This window comes from Pyrgilauda ruficollis, unplaced genomic scaffold, assembly GCF_017590135.1.
Source record: "Pyrgilauda ruficollis isolate IOZ18807 unplaced genomic scaffold, ASM1759013v1 scaffold11, whole genome shotgun sequence".
Lineage (NCBI taxonomy): Eukaryota > Metazoa > Chordata > Aves > Passeriformes > Passeridae > Pyrgilauda > Pyrgilauda ruficollis.
The window spans coordinates 4,186,940-4,205,115 of record NW_024509210.1 but is presented as its reverse complement, the minus strand read 5'-3'; the positions used below and the strand labels follow the sequence as shown (position 1 = coordinate 4,205,115).

Sequence of the window (18,176 nt, the reverse complement as noted above, 5' to 3'; positions counted from 1 at the left end):
GCCACAGAGAGCTACAGCCAAGTCTCTACCTCAAAGATGATATGATTAACTGGACAGAGAAATCAAATGTCTGCTTCAGCTCACGAGGGCCCTATGAGCACACAGTATAGAACAACAAATACAAGAAGCCACAGAGGCAACAGCTATTTTCTGGCTTTTTCACTCCTATGTTTAGAGATTAGTAGGAGGTATTGAACCTATCCTTTGCAGAAATCAAGTTCCTTTACTCTTTGTGAGCACTGCTATGAGATTACATAAGGAAGGACCTGTTTTGTCCTGACTTTAGAATAAAGAAAGAAAAAAATGTGTGCAAACAGCCTGATCAAGGTCACCTGTCCAGAAACAGGAGACCCTAAACAAGAAGTTTCGCAGAGCAATCAACTACAGCGGAAAGAGGGAACAATTATATTTTTTTAAAAAAATAACTAACATTAAAAAAATAATTAATAAGCAATAAACTAAACACACTGTAATAATGCAAGTTATGAATACAGGTACATACTATGCTGTTCATTTCTGAAGAGTCGTAACTTCCACACGGATGGACGCTTCCTATAGGTTCCAGCCCTTCTTCATCCCACATATATGTGCCATCAGAGCTGTCAGATGGAGAAAGCTCAAAGGAGGAGCCAGCTCTGTAGTTCATCTCTGAAGAGATGACATTGTCAGTAGTGTGTTTTGTGCTTTCACTGTTGTCATCCACTGCTTAAAGAAAATGGCATCAGTTAAGATTACAGAAACAATCCAATATTCAGAAAATAAACACTAAAATGCCTGTTACTGGTGTGCTACCTTTGCTGGGGCTGTACTGTAACACAAATACCTGCAAGCTTCCTACAGCATTGCTCCCTCAGCCCAGAAGGGGGAAAAGCTCAAGCTGGTTTGGCAGCTACAACCAAGGAAACTTCCAGCCAGCATCTTTGCTAACCTTTTACATTGCCCTAATTCACCCACTGTGGAAGCTACTTTCTAGAAATCTGCATCTCTTTAACATATTAGAAGGTGGGTCCAAAAATATACCCTTTGGATCTAGTCTTTCAATTGCAACATCTCTCCAACAAGCTTGTATCATGAGAAGCCCAAGAAAGATTTGAAAATGTGACTTTCAAAAGCATCTTCTTTTGTCTTCAACTAAAAGAATTAATATGCATCAGAAAAAAAACCAAAAAAGACCCAGTAACAATCCTGTTTATAACTGAACTAATTCAATTACACATCCTACACTTATTTCCACTACTTAGAAGCAGTTACAGCTGTTCTCTGCCTACAGAGGTGGAGGGAGCACAAGGTGAAATCTTCTTAAAATATCATCAACCCAGAAAATGAATGGCATAGCAAGGATATGAGGGATCCCACAATCACAACGCACATGTGTTTAAAGGAGGTCACCTTCAATTTTATCACAAAGAGCTCTTCAAAGTAATGCTTGGGAAAAACAAAAAACTATAATGCAGAAAAGGCACAAGCAAATACATATGTCAGCATAGAGCAGTTCCATTCTGAAACAAATCTGAAGCAATGGGCAATTATATTAAATAACTTAATTACCATTACAGAATTTTGATTCAGCACCTAAAATTTCAAACAGAACATAAAAATGTATTTACCAGACACATTTATATCAAGCCAGTCATCAGCATTACAGCAAGATCCTCCACCTTCCTTGAGAGATGTAAATGGCTCGATGGATGTTCTGCTCCCATGCTCTAATTCCTGAAGGCAGCTCTCCTTCTGCTGGATTTGTACAGTTCTGTTTGCCTCTTCTATATCTATGAAATCGTCACTGAAGTCTTCACTCAAATCGTTTTTCTCAGAGGATGACAAAGAAGATATAGATATTTCATCTCCATCATCGCTCATACACATCACTTTTGACCCATGTTTTCCCAGACCTTCACGCAAGGCCTCCCCAGGTTCTGTTCTTTGAGCCCTGCTCTCTAGAATGCTGTTTTTATCAACGGCCCTATTGATGGTTGCTGAAATCTCCGCGCTCTCCACCGCGCGCGTGTCGGGAGCAGCGCTTTTGCTGCCATCCACCACGGCATTCCCAGCAAACCGCTGCCTGGTAGGCTTCAGCAGAGAAGGCCGACTTAATCTGTATCCATAGGAAGGTGCTGACCCAGATCCATTTGACAGTGGGGGTTTCTTGGAACAGGGAGCTGACACAGCCGAGTACGCTCTGGTAAATCCATACTTCATGGGCTCATTTCCATTGGGTACATCCAGCTGACACGCGTTTCTTGACAGCAGAGCAGACCTCTGAGACGTCCTGGCAGCGAGATTTTGACTATGGTAAGGCCTTGTAAGATCCACAGCTTTATTAAAGGAATGTGACCTGGTTAGAGATGTAGTGGGAAGGAAAGAATTCTGAATGGAATGTGAAAAACTTTGTGATCTTACCATTTTGTCACAGGAAAAAGCCTTGCTAGCATTGTCTGTAGATTGTGCCAGGCTTTCTCCAGAATTTGTCCTTGTGGCACCAGAATTAGCTCTAGGCCTCTGCAAACCTACCACTGGCCGATTTCCATAAAATCCATTTAAATTTGATCTTGGAGCATTGAGTCCAGAGTATGTCCTTCCTGACAGGGTACCTTTGGTGAACTTAGCTGAACTAGAGAGTCCAGGTATAGACTTTGGATTTAATTCCTCAGTAGAAGATACAAACATATTGGTTTGCTTTGCTGCTTTTGACGCAACTGAAGCAGTACTGTTCAATCCCACCCTGAGCTCATCATTGCCCAATGCTCCTTGAGACTGAGGGTACTTCTCAGAATCAATTAATTTTTCATTAGAATTGCGTCTGGCGTTGGCCTCTCTCCCATTCTGATCATTAAGCTGATATTTATTTGATTTTTTCCAGTTGAAAGCAAAGGAAGACATTCCAACAGTGCCATTGTGCTTGTTGTAATTTTTGCCACCGTTACTCCCTGCTAAGTTCACAGCCGTCCCGTTTGGCATAGGTTGCAAAACAGCCCCTAAAGTTTTCGTTCCATATTTCGGTAGCCTGGAAACCAAGGATGTCCTGTTTTGATTTTTTTCTTCCATGAGCTATTGGGTACATTGGTCCTTAAAGGGTGCTTGAATCTAAGAAAGAAAAATAAAGCAACATTAAACCTGAATCAACCACACATGAAACACAGTTTTCTATACATTTACAGCTATATGCTTCCTAGATTTCTGTGCCTAACTCCACCATAAAGAGTAACCCAGACACATTTTGTGAACTCCAGAGTTGCAGCAGTTATCTGGCAATAATATGTTCTTCAGACAACAGCTCCCTCTCCCAACTTTCGTTCTTCTACATAAACCATCTTTTTTTGTTTTCCTTTTGTAATCTATAAAATAAACTTGAGAAGAGGTTGGATGATTTTTTTTGGGTTTTTTTTTTTTCATTTACCCATTTTCAGCAACAAACTGAACTTTTCAACTGTTACAATTACTAAGTTATAAACTTAAGATTCAGTATTTTTTAAAAAGCCACAAATATGACATAGCAAAAACCTGTGGTCAGCAACATAAACCTGCAAAAAATGATAATGTAAAATCTGACTAAAAGCTAATTTTTTGAGATTGTTTTCCATTTCCCCAATGCCTAAAATATAGGAAATAGCCACTCATCATACATCTCACCACAACATTTTTTGTTCCCAGACCTTATGGATATCCCCAAATCAAGATTCACATTCCTAGTCATTGTTTCCACTTTGTATGGAGACTGTAGTCTATTTTGGAAATCATCTTATTCACACATAAAACCTGAAGTACAGTGCAACAGTTGCATAAGGTCAGTGTTGGTAAGCAAATTCAGAAGTTCTACTTATTCAAAGTACACAGAATATCTTGTGTAACCACAGCAAGCATTACCCTAAAGTGAATCATTCCCAAGCTGCGAGACTCACTAAGAAACATTTAAATTCTCAGTGATATAATTGAAGATAAAATCAAAGATAAGATCGAAACGGCATTAAATTCATGCAAACTGAAATACCCTGAGGATTTGTCAGTGAATAGGATGCCCCAGAGCAGTACTTCTGGAAGCAGAATTACATTACAAAGATTGAAAGAAAAAGGTACTGCAGAGAGGGCATTTAGGGGCTCCTAACTTGTGAAAACATCCGAATCCACATTCTGCAACTGGTGTGTGCACGTCCATTTTGAAATACACAAACTGTGACTTTTCAAACACTCAGTGAAATCTTGCACACGAGAGACACTGCCCTCACCCAGGTGTGCAAAGAAGGACACAAGTATTTCCCCCTGGGACCAGCAGAACATTTCATTCACCGTGTATGACACCTGCCTGCATGTGGATTGAAGTGTCTAATGCCAGACTTCTTGCCTACACTGCACCTGCATACCTTGCACAGGAAAATAATATCAGGCAACATCAAAGATCTTTATTTCATGTCAACTACATACAATAAAGTATACCTTTTTAAATAACTCCATGAATAAAAAATGGCCTTTAATATGTTGATGAATTAATTCCCAGCAAGCATCATACTGCAGATCCCTCAGAAGATAACCTAACTCTAAAGAAAAGGCAAGTCTTGTGAAGAAATCTTCCAAACTGAAAAAGTTAAATTAGAAAGCTGCTAATTTAACTTGCATGCTTTATGGATAATTCCCTTTTCACATCTGTCTACCATCTCTTAGGTGACTGCAAAATTTAAATGAGGCCATTTAATTAGATTACTTTAATCCTCCACCAAGTGCTGCAAATTAAACTTGAAAAGGAGACCTTAGGGTTCTCTAGGAAGGGCTCTTGCTCATTTATCCTTGATTAGGCAAAGACAACACATTATCTTCAACAAAACCGTACTGACAGTCCAGAACACTTCAGATAATTAAATTAAAAAACAAACAATACCTCTCTGTATTTTATTAGCTACATAACTGTAACTACTGTGCCACTTCCTCAAGCCCAGGTTTCAAGTGTTTCATTGAAACACAATGTCATCGAAAAAAAACCACTAAAACTTAACAGCATCATGCCTGGCAGATGTTTTCCAGAAAACAGGGAATTTTCTTATTAAGTTCTCTAAAACTTCCTTAATCTTTAGCTATGTTTACTAGCAAAGATTACACCAGCCTCACAATTAAACTCCCTTACCAAGCAGCACCGTTACCACTTAAGAGTATGATTTCTGCATCCCAGAAGATTCAAGTTCAATACAACTTAAATTGCAGCCTACTGTACTATAAAGAAATTCAAAGTATTTTTAGACTTAAGAAATCTATGGATTTTTTAAAAAACTGGCATTTGGGCAAATAAGTTTTATATTCTTTGCCTTGGGAAATACATTATCTAGTGCACACAAGCCTAATCAGAATTAAGCTAATTATAAAGAGCCTAGTCTTACATAATGATCCAGGGAAAAGGAGTTAAAATCCACAGACCCCCTCTGAAGTATAATCTGAATTAACTGAAAAGCTGCTACATCCTTACCTTCAAGGATATTCAAGATCCTGGTGATAAGCAAAAGGATATTAATTCTCACCCTCCTTGGTACTTCCTCTACAGGATTATTTACACCTCAATAAAATCCTGCACTCTTAGTTTCAAGTGGCAAGTACAACATTCACTGTAATTTCATTCACAGTTCGTTTCAGCACCACCAGGAAGGCAGTTTCCTATACATTAGCTTCCCAGCAAAGTCCAGCTTTGCATCTGAGACTCTGCCCTACAGAAGACAGCTTAAAGATTCAAACATTTGAAAGCTTAAGCACCTTAAAATACTGCAATCCCTACGATCCCTGCCAGCAAGAAGACAACAGCATTTTCCAGCTCCAGATTCCTGAATGGGACTGAATTCCCCTCCTCTTGTCACAGCAGTGTGGAATACCCAGCTGAGGGATGGAACACATCTGACAGACTGGTGACAGGCCAGAGCAATTCCCCTCTGCAGATCTACTGCCATGGCAGCAGTTTCAGATCTGGGTTTCATTCACAGAAATTTAAATGCATGTGTATTTCAACTGTGTCCTGTGCACAACTTTTAAAACCACCTCTTACACCTCTGAGTTATTAAAAATGTATTAGATGTGTTATGTGAAAATACCTTGTTTCCACCAATGTAGGGAGGTATTGAATGTCATCAGGGAAAAATCTGGGAGGTCCCTACAGCAGAAGCAGCAAAAGGCTTCCCTAGCACTCACTTAAGAACACTGCAAGATGGGCAACAGAACTGCAAGTCAGTTTTCAGCTTTAAGAGGACCATGGGAGCTTAACAGAATAGAAGAAAACAGCAAGAGATCCAGCTGGCAAACACCTGCTCTGAGCATGACAAGACCTGGGGAATTCAAGATCATGAATCCTGAGGAAATAATGCATGCTGTATGAATTAAAATGAATCAGAATGCAACCAGAAATGCTGATGGCTTCAAGATTGAACTTTGAGTATTTACAAGTTTTTGTGTTTACTCTGCACAGTGTGGTTTCAGTTCAGGCCAAAGTGCCACCTTCACTCCAAGATCCAGTAAGATTTATCAGCTCTGCAGTAAAATCCTCCAGCCTGCCTTCCTCTCCTGTCTTCCATTTCTCCAAAACACGTGTTCTTGAATCAATTTCCAATGCTTTACAAAGGCATCCCTGAATTTCAGCCACTGTCCTACTCCTATGTCCAAACTGCAGTGATTAACACCAGCTTCCCTGACACTGCCTTCTGAAGGTACCACAGTCAGGAAGTACAGCAAGGAATTCCAAGACTGCGAGGGCTTCTTGTTCTATTTCTCTGAAATTACCTTCCTTTTGTGTGTCCCAAATTGTGAGATTTTGTTTTCAGGTCTTAAAACAGCTTAGATACATGCTCTTTTCTGTTCTTCCTCCCTCACACTAACGAGGTTCTACCCACTTGGAAGGGCTGATCTAGCAAACACCAAACAACCAGTTATCCTGGCTGCTCTTGTGCTCAATTTACTGTCAAAATATACTAGGTCAAAGAACAGGAGCAGAACATGATAATGAATAAAGGGAGAAAGAAGGAAGCAAGAAATACATCACAAAGAGTTTCAGCATGTCTAACATTGAGCAATATCTTGGGTCAATACAGCAGAAAATGTGACATCCCTTGTCATCTCTAAAAGCATTCTTGCTATTCATCAGAATTCTTAATGTTTGATATGGCAAGAGGACATAAGCACTTACTGGAGAAAAAGAAATTGAGAAATGCAGCTCTGTTTTGCAGAAGAAAGCTACCACAATACTTCCAGAATCAAAAACTCCCTCTGCATCCCTCAGGGCCACTCTGTCAGTTCACTCTGCCATTAGTGTTGTTTACACAGAACATCAGGCACCTCAAGGAAGTAAAAAAGGGCTAAGTGTTATCTGCCCAGACAAGGATACTTTGTAATTGCTCCCCACTTGTGCTTTCCATATTAGTAAAACAGAAACTCTGCATTTTAAACTCCAAATTTTTACATCAAACCTAACCAAAACATTTAAACAAAACAGGGTATGAGTTATCATAAGCCCCTTTAGTTTGTATTGAAAAAAGCCATGCAAATTTTACCTACAAGAAAAACTGCTAAAAACCTGTTTCACAAACAAGTAAAGCTGCACTGATTTTTGGAATTCTTACACAACTAACAATGTGGAAGGCAGTTAAGGTCCAGATGTTTATCCAGCTGCAGCAAAGAACAGCTTCAGAACAAAGAAGATGGAAGAGGATACCTGAGGGTACAGACAAATTACTCCCAGTAAAAGAGAATATCAAGGTCTGTAAACAAGAAGAAAGAGTGAAATTTCAGGTTCCTCTTAAGTGTTAGTGCAGGTTATTATGGATTGCTCATAAATGAGATGTGAAGTGCAATGACAGTTACTCTCCTGCCCTAGTGCTGACAGCCTAACTGCTGTCAGGGACAGGTCAGCCAGAAACTGGAATAAAGCACTGGAGATGCACGACTCTTCTCTGAACCTGCTCTGCATCTGATGCATCCTCGTGCAGGAAGTCATCAATTCCTTTCTTCAGCAGACCTTGTTCAACCTGCATGAGCAATGTCAAGCCTGTACCTGCAGATATAAACACCAGGCAGCCCTTGCATAACCAACACACGAGACCCAGAGCACAGTAGCTTTCACTGGCATCCAAGGAACACAAGGCCCAGATGATAAGAGCACTACATTAGGTGTGCTGACCCCAAGAATGCTGCAAGAGGTGGGAGGGATATACTGCCATATATCAGAAACAATTACCATAACCATGACCAATACATCTGGCTCTAGGGCTGAAACACCCCTGCCAGAACGAATTTATTACGTGGATTACTTCACTCCTTATGTTATGCAAGGAACAGCCTCCTGTGGAATGAACCAACCCAGAAGATTCCACCCCAGTGAGCAAGTCAAGCTTCTTCACTAGGGTTGCTTAATAGCTCTTAAACAGCAAAAGATCCAGATGTTTTCAACATCTTTGTTGGAGAAACAAAAAGCCTTTACATGTTGCTCTCATTGATGATACTTTAAATTGTTACCAAATTTGCAGGGATAACAAAGAGAAAGGGGAAAAACTGAAGTAAGAAAAGACAGACACTGTCTGCCTGTCTTACAGATTCAATGCTCTGCAACCTAGAGACAAAGTCACACAGCTACAAAGAAGCCAAAACCTGTTAATCATTCACCAGCAGCACCTCCCAAGCCCTTCCAAAAACAACCCCAAACAAACATACTCTGACTATACAGCACATTTTTATCTAGGTTCCTATGCTGTCTTAATACTTCCATGCATTTAGCAAGATTTCTGTCCTGGAAGATAAGCCATAATTGTGTATATACTTGTGTGCAAGTACATAGATTTTGGAAAGACTCTCCTCTTTCCCATCAGCGTCTTTTTTCCAAGGTTTCTCAAACATTTTTGGCATTCTTACAGGAAGAATAAGGCAGAAGGTAATCAGAAACCTGCCTTTCAGAAGACTTTTAAAGGTGGCATCACCATCATAAAGGCAATTTAAATTTTATGCTGTGGCTAGGATTGACTGAAAAATCCCAAACATCAATTGCAGTCTAGAATTAAAGCTTTCTACCAGTGAAATGACAGATCCTGATCTCTCCTTAAAACATTTTGTGATGTCAGCATCAAAGCAACTGACAGCAGAAACAGGCCCCAGCTTCTGCTGATGGTATTAGTCCTTCAGCAACAGCATTTCACATGGGTAATTTAATCTCTCTTGTAAGAACAAATCCAGAAAGATTGCATCTGTCTCAAAAGCAATGTCCTACTGCAAACCAGTAGGAATCACCTGCTGTTCCCCAGCAAATATTTCACTTAAAAACAGAGGAATAACCTTTTTTTCCTCAGCACTATCCACTGTTACCTAGTGATTCAAACACACTATTCCCATTTCTAACTCTTCCAGGAAAGATTTACTTCACCATTGACTCAGTAACAAACTCAAAGAGCTGGTTACCAGTTACTGTTTTCTACTTCTTACATACAAACATGTTAGCTGGAGCAGGATTTTCTTGCTCATAAGAACAGGCAGGCTGAAAGCCAAGTGAAACTTGGTATACAGCTAATTATAACTGGAAATGTCCCTCTTTAGACTGCCATGTTGTCCATCCTACTCCTTTGGTTTGTTTGTTCTACTGATGCATGTTCTCCATGTAAAAACACTGAGCTATCTTGAGCTAGAAGCCTCTCACACTGATACTAACATATTTTTCAATATATATTTTGTAAGAATTAAATAATGACTAATAACAGAAACAATACTTCCTGTCTGAACTGCTGCTGAACAGTTTATGTATGTGGGTATTTTAAGATGAAGAATTTCCATGGGTTTAAATCTTCAGTGAGGCTGTGCTTTCAACCAATATCTAAGCTGGTTTTTTTCCCCCCTCCAGCCACATACACTTATTCTTTCTTTCTTTCTTTCTCATGCTGTCTGAGTAAGAATTCTAGTTATAGGTTAAGCTGAATGGCAAGCAGAAAAAATTGGAAGGGACTGCATGTAATTCATAGACACACTGGTACTGGGATATCTTCCATGAGCCTGAAGAGGTTCACATGTGATAACCGAGTAAGATTAGACAAGATGAAGCAGAAAGAAGCTAGACAAAAAATAGTTTTGAGATTTTCTTTCCTACATATTGCCAATGCCATTTCAGCATAGTTCAGTTTTTCATAGAAGATCATGATCTTGAAACAAGAACACATCAGCACATTGCTATGTATCTAAAAAAATCATACTGTTAAGTCAGCCACTGCTGGATTAAAAAAAATACCAGAAAAAGAACTGACAGAGAAAATCCTTAACACTGCTATCATGAAAGACAGACAGTGAATCCTGCATAAGCTGGAAATATATAAATTATGGAATTTCACTGTGTGTGCATCATGGCACTTCAATGCCCAGTTCAATTCTCCATATAGTTCCTCCAGTCAATTTTATTCTAGAGGTGAGGAATACAAAAACCCCATTAACTCCTGGGGTTGCCTTAAAACAAAAATGCACCAGGGAAGGGATGATTAGGGCAAAGACAGAATGCAACTTCCTCAACCTTCAACTGCTCTCAACTCATAGAATTTCTTAAATTTGATGCAGTTTGTTCGGGAACCCTCCACAGATCTCTTGTCTACTACTTCGTGTAACCTGTCCTTGAGCCCCAAACTTTTTGCATCCTTGACTGCCTTAAGCAAGGAGTTCCAGAGCCCCAATAACAATAACAATTCTTTCAAGGTTATTTCATTGTCTTGCACGGATTCCCAAGGAAAAATACTAAAACTGCTTCAAAACCCCCTACATGGCCAGAAGAGGCAATGTATCAGCACCTGATACATGCTCTCCTTGCTACCAAACACACCAGTTTGCTTCACATTGATGTGTTTTCCTGAAGATACTGTATTATTTGAAGTCTGACTTCTCTTTAACATCCACTCTTGATCAAAAATACTGCAGCCACACACCTGTGTATTACAGCTTTCAGCTGAAACTTGCTTATTTGTAAAATACATCTTCAAAGTATCATTTTCTTGCTACTGAGTTTCATTTCATTAGTGCCGGACTCAACGCAGCTTCTGTCTACAATTCCACTGATATAAATCACTTTCCAGTCTCAAAACCAGACTCCCTGAAAATGTTTGAGTACCAAACAACTCTGCAAGTTTCCCACAGCATAACAAATACCAGCATGTTTTTGACAACACACTGGCAGCCTCCAGGATTTTAATGTGTGTTTTGTGTTTTCCTACCAGCTTTCTGGAACACCAACAGCTATACTGGAATGTACTTCTCAAGGTCAGTTTCCTACAATGTGGAAGACACAGATATTTGTTATGTCCTCAGAGGTTTGAAACTGAAGGAAAAAAAAAAAGATTCTTCAAGAAACTGAGATGTAACTTCAGTTACGAGTGACAGTTTGTCACAGGATCAGTTTCAGAGTTAGTCATCTATGTTGTGTTTTATTCAAATTTACAGGAAGGCAATACATATTGTTTTGCTTAACCAGGACCTCAATGGAGTCATAGTAAAGCTATACGTATCCAAATTACCATTTCAGAAAGCTTCCATGATGAAAAGATTTACACAGAGATTTTTTTTTTTTCTGTTTTTAACTCTGTTTACTGATGGACAAGGCTATGCAGGCTGACAGATTGTGCTCCTCCCCTCAAGTCTCCTGCTAGCAGCAGCAGCCTGGGCCTTGCCAAGTTTCTACCTATGCAAGTTTGCCTTACTGTGATGAAGGTTACTCAAAAGCCACAGCAACCCTCAACTCATCGAAAACATATATCAACATGGCCACGTAAGTATTTTAACATATAAGATCAGAAAAAAAATAGCATTTAAGTAAAGCCAATCTTTAAACCAACTTACAAAAAGAGTGTGAATCGAATTACTATCCAACTCCACATTGTAGTGATAAACTCTGCGTCCATCTAGAAGAGATTTTTGAATCTCCAGCTTAAAGTAGGCATATTATTGAGTCAAGAGAAGCTGGGACATTCAGTTCTCCCTGGATGCTTCTCTTGTGCTGTGTGTGTCACAAGCCATCTGGGCTGATTAACCTAAAAGCACAGAATTTCTTAGGCTTCAGGGAATAATTGCTGAAATTATGTACAATTTCAGGGTTATTCCTGATCCATAAGTTGTTCAGCCACCTCATCAAAGTAAATCCTTATCAGCCATTTCCTCTGGCTAAGAAGCCAAGCCTCCTTGCAGTGAGGACATTGCCAGCAGCGCCAGTACCTCTTCAATAAAGGCCATTAAAATGCACTCTGCAGAGCAGGACCTCAGCTCAGAACAGACTAAGTGCTCATGAAAAACCCAACAATCTGCAGTGAATCAGGCATTTTAGCAAGAACTTGCGACACCAGCTCCCCATGTGACCAGGGATAAGCAAAACCCCCACCCTGAGGAGACTCTTCAATTCCTATGGGATATTGTCAGCACAACTGCTGCAGCTGAATCCTCCTTTTAGAGCAGAGAATGACTACTGAGCAAAGTCCAAAACTCTGCAAATCCAGCTACTTTTGATTAAGGAGGAAACAACATTCTCAGAATATCTTCCAAAATGCACCTACTTGGTAGCAGTTTAAGAGTGAGCTGGGGTGTGTGTCCAAGACCTGTGAAGAAATGCAAAGACCTTTCCTAACCAGCCAAACTTCAACCTTGGGACAACTATTTAATGCTCTTGGGATTCTACTGTAACATACATGTGTGCAGGTATCCAGAGATTTACATAATCTGTTTTTATTGCTCCGATTGAAACACAATATAGGATTTTCAACCTAATTATCAAAAGCACCATTAGTATTTTGATCTCCTTAGCATCCCTGCTGGCACGGGACTTAACCCTGCCTGAAAGCTTCTAATTAAGAAGATGGTGCTGCTGTTTTCAGTGAATAGTGGCTGAAAGAGAACATCACAACCACTGTTGAAATATTTTATCATATTACTTTCTGTAATCTTATATTCCTTCATCTCCTCTCCATTTTGAGAGAGTCACACTTTCTAAGGATTCCAGGCAAGCAATGTTCATCTCAAGATTGATGGCATGATGGCTTTTTATCTAAAGAGCCTGTGCCAACATTTCCTACTAACTGGTTTATTCCAAATAACCAATCCCTCTTAAAGGATGATCAGGTCCAAAAGTAATGGATTTTACTCCAATGAGCTTTTACACGAACAGTTCCATTAAACAGGATTACTCATTAGTATAACAATACATTAAATGAGATCATTATGTTAATTGAGGCTATTTCTACCCTTTCAACAGCTTTACAGTTAAAAGACAATTCTGGGCAGTTTTTGGAACCCAAACATTGATACTTTTATAATGAAAAATACTATCCATGAGCAGAAATTAGACTTCAACTTCAAAAACAAGTTTTCTACTCTAAGTTGTATATTGACATAGATCCTTGGTTGACATTTAGGTAACTGCTCCTTACTGATGTCCCATTTGTTAGACCATCACCTCTTCAACTTGGAGGCGTGTAATTCAAAACAGGCCCAGAGAATTTAAAGGCATGTGATCATTGCCTTCAATTGCCTTCGTTCACAAACATGAGAAAAAATCTTGCCAGTTTCATTCATTATCAGCAAACAATGTAAATATTTACTACCTGCTAACTCCAGAGTTTTGTGTATTTCTCTGGAAGAGAGAAATTTACTAAAGTCTCCATACCTATGTGAAGTGGCTCTCAATTATAAAAATGTAACAAAACGAGGACTTAGATTCAACTTCATTTCACTTCTAATACCATCATAACAAAAAATTCTACTATGCACCAAATCAGGGCTCAAAGGCCGCAGACACCAAGAACAAACCTGCTATAGACATGAAGTTCTAACCCTACAAGATGCACCAGTTCTCCTGAAAAGTGCTTCACATAGCATACCAGATGGAGTACCAGATCGACAATCCTTACCTTAATTCGACGTCTGGCCTGGACACTAACGCTGTGCTAGAGCATAAAGTTCCCATGCAGTTTTCCTTTCTTAAACTGAAGATAAACAGCTCGACCTCCTCCAGCTCAAGTCTAAAGGCTGAGGTTGCCTACGTTTCATTGTGTGCCAAAGTACATTTGACAGAACGCGAAGGGAACAGCAGGCTCTGGGTGACGAAAGCAAAGTCTCGGTGTCATTAAAGTGAAATCACCACAACGTACAGAACATCCCCTCGGTATAAATCTCAACAGACCACTGCTAAAGTAGAAATGCCACCATTACAATTCTTTTCCACCGTCACTATTTTTTTTTTTTTAACTGTTGTCTATGAACACACACTGGGTGCTTTTGCTTCTTCCCCTTTCCGGAGATTAAAACCCTCGAAACACGAAACCTCACGCTACAAGACCTCTGCGACCGGGGCTGCCAGCAGCTGCTCCCAGGCACCTGCAGGTGCGTCTGCCCGAACACCGAATTACAGGGCGCACCAAGCACCGCACAGCCGCCACCGGGGCGCTCCCGGCGCCGGGCCCGCCGTGCCGGGCTGTCCCCGGGCCCGCAGCACGGCAGGCGGCTCTCCCGTGACATTCAGCCGGCGCGCAGGTGAGCTCCCGGGGCAGGCCCGCTCCGCGCCCTGGGGTCCCGCCGGCCGGCCGGCCCGCGCAGGGAGGGGCGGAGGGCGGGAACACGCAGCCGCCCCGCGCCCCTCGGCCCGCCCTGACGTCAGCGCGGCCGCCCCGCCCTGCCCATGGCGGCGGCGCGGCCGGGGGCATCGCCTCATCTCCATCGTCGCCCTCAGCGCCCCCTCCGCCGTGCCCCGGGAGCCACCGGGAGCCCGGCCCAGCGCGGCCGCCGCAGCTCGGCCGTGTGACGCTCCGCCGGGCGGGCAGGGCCCGCGGGCCGCCCCTGCCAGCCCGCCCCAGCAGTCGTGGAGGTGGCTGGCAGAACCAAGGGCAAATGGGAGTTGGTAAAAGCATTGCAGGAATCGGCCTGCGGGTGTCCCGGCCCTGCGGCGTGGAAGGGTGGAATCATGGCATCGTCAGGGGTGGAAGAGACATTTAACATGACCCAGTGCGGCCATCCGCCCAACGCTGTGCTGTAAGCCCTGAACCATCACCCCATGGCAAACCCATACCATCTCTCTGCACAACTTACGCCAAAATGGATGCCCGACTATCCAAACTGTGAAAAAAAATGTCTTCTCTCCTGTTTAAGGCCATTTCCTCCTCTCTCCACACACAGCAGAAGAGACTGGCCCCACCTCTCAGTACAGCCTGCTTTCAGTGAGCTGCACAGAGCGATGATGTCCCCAACCCTGAACCTCCTCAACACTAAACAACCCCAGCTCCCACAACTGTTCCTCAGTTTAGACATATTTTCTAAACCTTTCACAAGCCTTGTTGCCCCTCTCTGGACACACTCCAGCCCCTCAATGCCCTTTGTAAAGTGGGGGTCCAGAAGTGAAGGCAGCACTCGAGGTGCAGCCCCAGCAGTGGCCAGCACAGGGATTGGGATGATCCCTGCCTTGGTCCTGCTGCCCACACTACATCAGAGGTGCTCAAAGGAGAGAGGTGGTGACCTGGCTGTACAAAAATCCTGAAGGACTTGCAGTCATCCACAGGAGACCAGGCATTCTCCATGCCGGTGCTCACAGTATTAATTGAGAGTTTAATTTCCTCAAATTTTCTGCCTGTGCTAGGAATTAGAAGGCACTGACAGAAGGTTCAGGAAGTTCCTTGCCAGTGAGGTGAATCACTGAGTCATTATTTGCACCTCAATGTTCTGCCTTGGGGCTTGTGTTTCTGCATCTCTCCTGGTTTGGGGCCTCACGTTTGCATTGTCACAGCATTTCACCATCTCGTATTGCTGTGCTTCAACATCAGGTGTTTTAAGCTTCTTTTCTCTCAGAAGTTTCGATAGCCAATTTTTCTAAGCTTTTGCTTGCCTGCTTCGCCAGGCCTCCCAGAGGGAGGAAGCTGTGCAGTCACCTCAGGCTATGTTTGTGCAGAAATTAAACCAACACCCTGTAATTGATAAGCCTTCTTCACCTCTTGACTAGAAGCTGGGCGTGCCCAGATGTCAGCCCAGTCACTGCAATGCCTCCTCATCTTTCTAGATACAGGGCATGAAGACTTTGGTACATTTGCCCCAGCAGAAAGGCCTTCTTAGAAAAAGAAGGAATAAGAACTGAAGCTTTTACATGGTGGTTTTTTTTTTTTTTTTTCTGCTTAAACTTAAATGTACTGGCCACATTAATGCATTTATTCTTAGAACAATCTGAAGTAAAATGACTCTCCTGTGGTACAGGAAGGGGGAAAAAAAAAAAAAAAAGGCAAGCAGAGAGATTAAATCTCTTGCTCAAAGCTGAAAAGATAGCAAAGCCCGGAAATGAACTCAGATTTCTTCAGTCAGGCTTTAACCACACAATCATCCTTTCTTGCCAGTCATTCCCAGCTTCTGAGCATCCACTGCATTAGCATAGATTTGATTTTTCCCTGCTTTGTTCATCAAAACATCTTCCCCATTCCCCGTGAAATTTCTTCCTAATAACTTTCTTCTCCATTTCCTTCCCAAAATTAAAGAAATTCTATTAGAGACTCACTGGGAGAGTTACATTTCCCACTGCCTTTCTGCAGGCACTGGCGGGTGCTTCTTCAACATCAGTACTTGAAATTCTCTCTCACAAAGCAATTGTGGAGCTCCCCTGGTGCATCTCTGAGGCACAGTGGGCAAGATCAAGGAATAGAGATCAGAGAACCAGGAACCCTTGTAACCAGCACAAAGGAGGCACATATGCTGTGTGTGCTGACCTGGAAGTGGTGGTATGACCACTTTTTTTTAACTCCAGATCAGGCTTTTAAAATCTGGAAATAGTTATGAAACAGAGCTCTGAAAGAAAACTACACATGTAAAAGAAGAAAGCAACCTAGAGATATTTTAGGACAGATTTGAGAACCTCCACTATCTGTTTAGGCATTTAACAGATTTCCATATGCTTATATAAGCTAAAGATTAAGATCCAGTCTTGAGGCAGAATTCAGAGTTTTTAAAAAAGGAAGCATTACATACAAAACTTCAGCTTCTGACTGCTTGCTTCAGGAAATGGTGTTAACCCCCCTACAGACAGACTGCAGTCTGAGGGCCAGCTATGATCAACTGCAGTATCTTTTCCTACCAGTTTATTATCACATGTTTTCAGCTTGAGGTCTTCACCTTGAATTGATTTTCTATTAAATTGATTTAAATGGACATAATATTACACTGGGAGATGGACTAAAAGCTTGTTATTATCCCCTTTGCTCACTGACCTGGCAGTGTGCTGCCACCAAAGCCAGAGACACAGCAGTGGGTGACAGCAACCACCCCAAGAAGAGCTGGATGTGCAGTTAGTGATATTCACACAAATATTCTCCCAGCCCCAAGAGTTCACATGCCAAGGACTCCACTCTAGTGGAAAAGGAGAGAAGGATTTCTCAAATTTGAACATGTAGCAGACCCCTACACTTTAGAAAATATGAATTAGATATTCTTAATACTCTTCATTACAATGAAGCTGAGTTAGTCTGCTTGAGTTGAAATTATCCTCAAAGCAAGGACAGTCTGCTTCCTGCATCACTTCATAAAAATTACTTTGCCATGATGTCCATAAAAAAAATCCTTCCTCCGTAGTTCATATGCTGTGACTGCTGCAAACTAATCTGTTCATAGTAATTTCACTTTTACTTTGTGCATCCACATTCTGTTACTGCCTTCAAACACATTCTGCTTGAACTCAGATTTTATGCTGTCTGAAGATGAGCTGTATTTTCTTGGTTTGCATTCTTTCAGGTTCAAAAGGGCTAAGCACCCAGGTGACACTGGTTTTTTCCCCCACATATAAGTAATAATGTATTCATTGTGAGCATTTTAGTTTTACAAAGTACTGCAGCATGGATTCTCACTAATTCACCAACATTCAAGAAAAGGAAAACAGATGTTAAAATTAGAAACCATATGCTTGGGATCTAGGTGCACTTTTGATTAAATGTATGACAGTGCAGGCAGTTGGATGGTTAAGGGTTGAAATTCTTCATTTCAAAATGTCTCATTATTCTGTAAAATGCATTCATCAGCAGGCATCAAAAATGAACTTTCACCTGTCTTCATAATCTGAGTCTCTACAAATTATTTTTTTTTTCATTAAGGAATATATCCCTTATATTTTACACATTTTCTTTTGACATTAAGGCGTCACTGCCTCCAAAATTACCTATTTACTTTTCAACTTCTTGTACTTTTTAAACTATGGG

The 18,176-nt window shown here is 41.4% G+C and overlaps 1 protein-coding gene across 4 annotated transcripts in view; it reads right to left on the bottom strand.

Moving 5' to 3' along the window:
• CCSER2 (coiled-coil serine rich protein 2) overlaps positions 1 to 14,048 on the bottom strand; it is a 60,856-nt gene extending 46,808 nt beyond the window's left edge. For 2 of the 4 annotated variants that reach the window (XM_041473653.1, XM_041473670.1), the window contains exons 1-3: positions 13,869 to 14,048; positions 1,608 to 3,084; positions 503 to 705 (exon numbers count right to left, since the gene is read on the bottom strand). In XM_041473653.1, the coding sequence (XP_041329587.1) occupies positions 503 to 705; positions 1,608 to 3,045 (1,641 nt within the window). In that variant the 5' untranslated portion in view covers positions 3,046 to 3,084; positions 13,869 to 14,048. The remainder of the gene's footprint in view (positions 1 to 502; positions 706 to 1,607; positions 3,085 to 13,868) is intronic. The other 2 variants (XM_041473662.1, XM_041473679.1) reach the window with 1 other exon arrangement.
• Between the last annotated feature and the right edge of the window lie 4,128 nt (positions 14,049 to 18,176).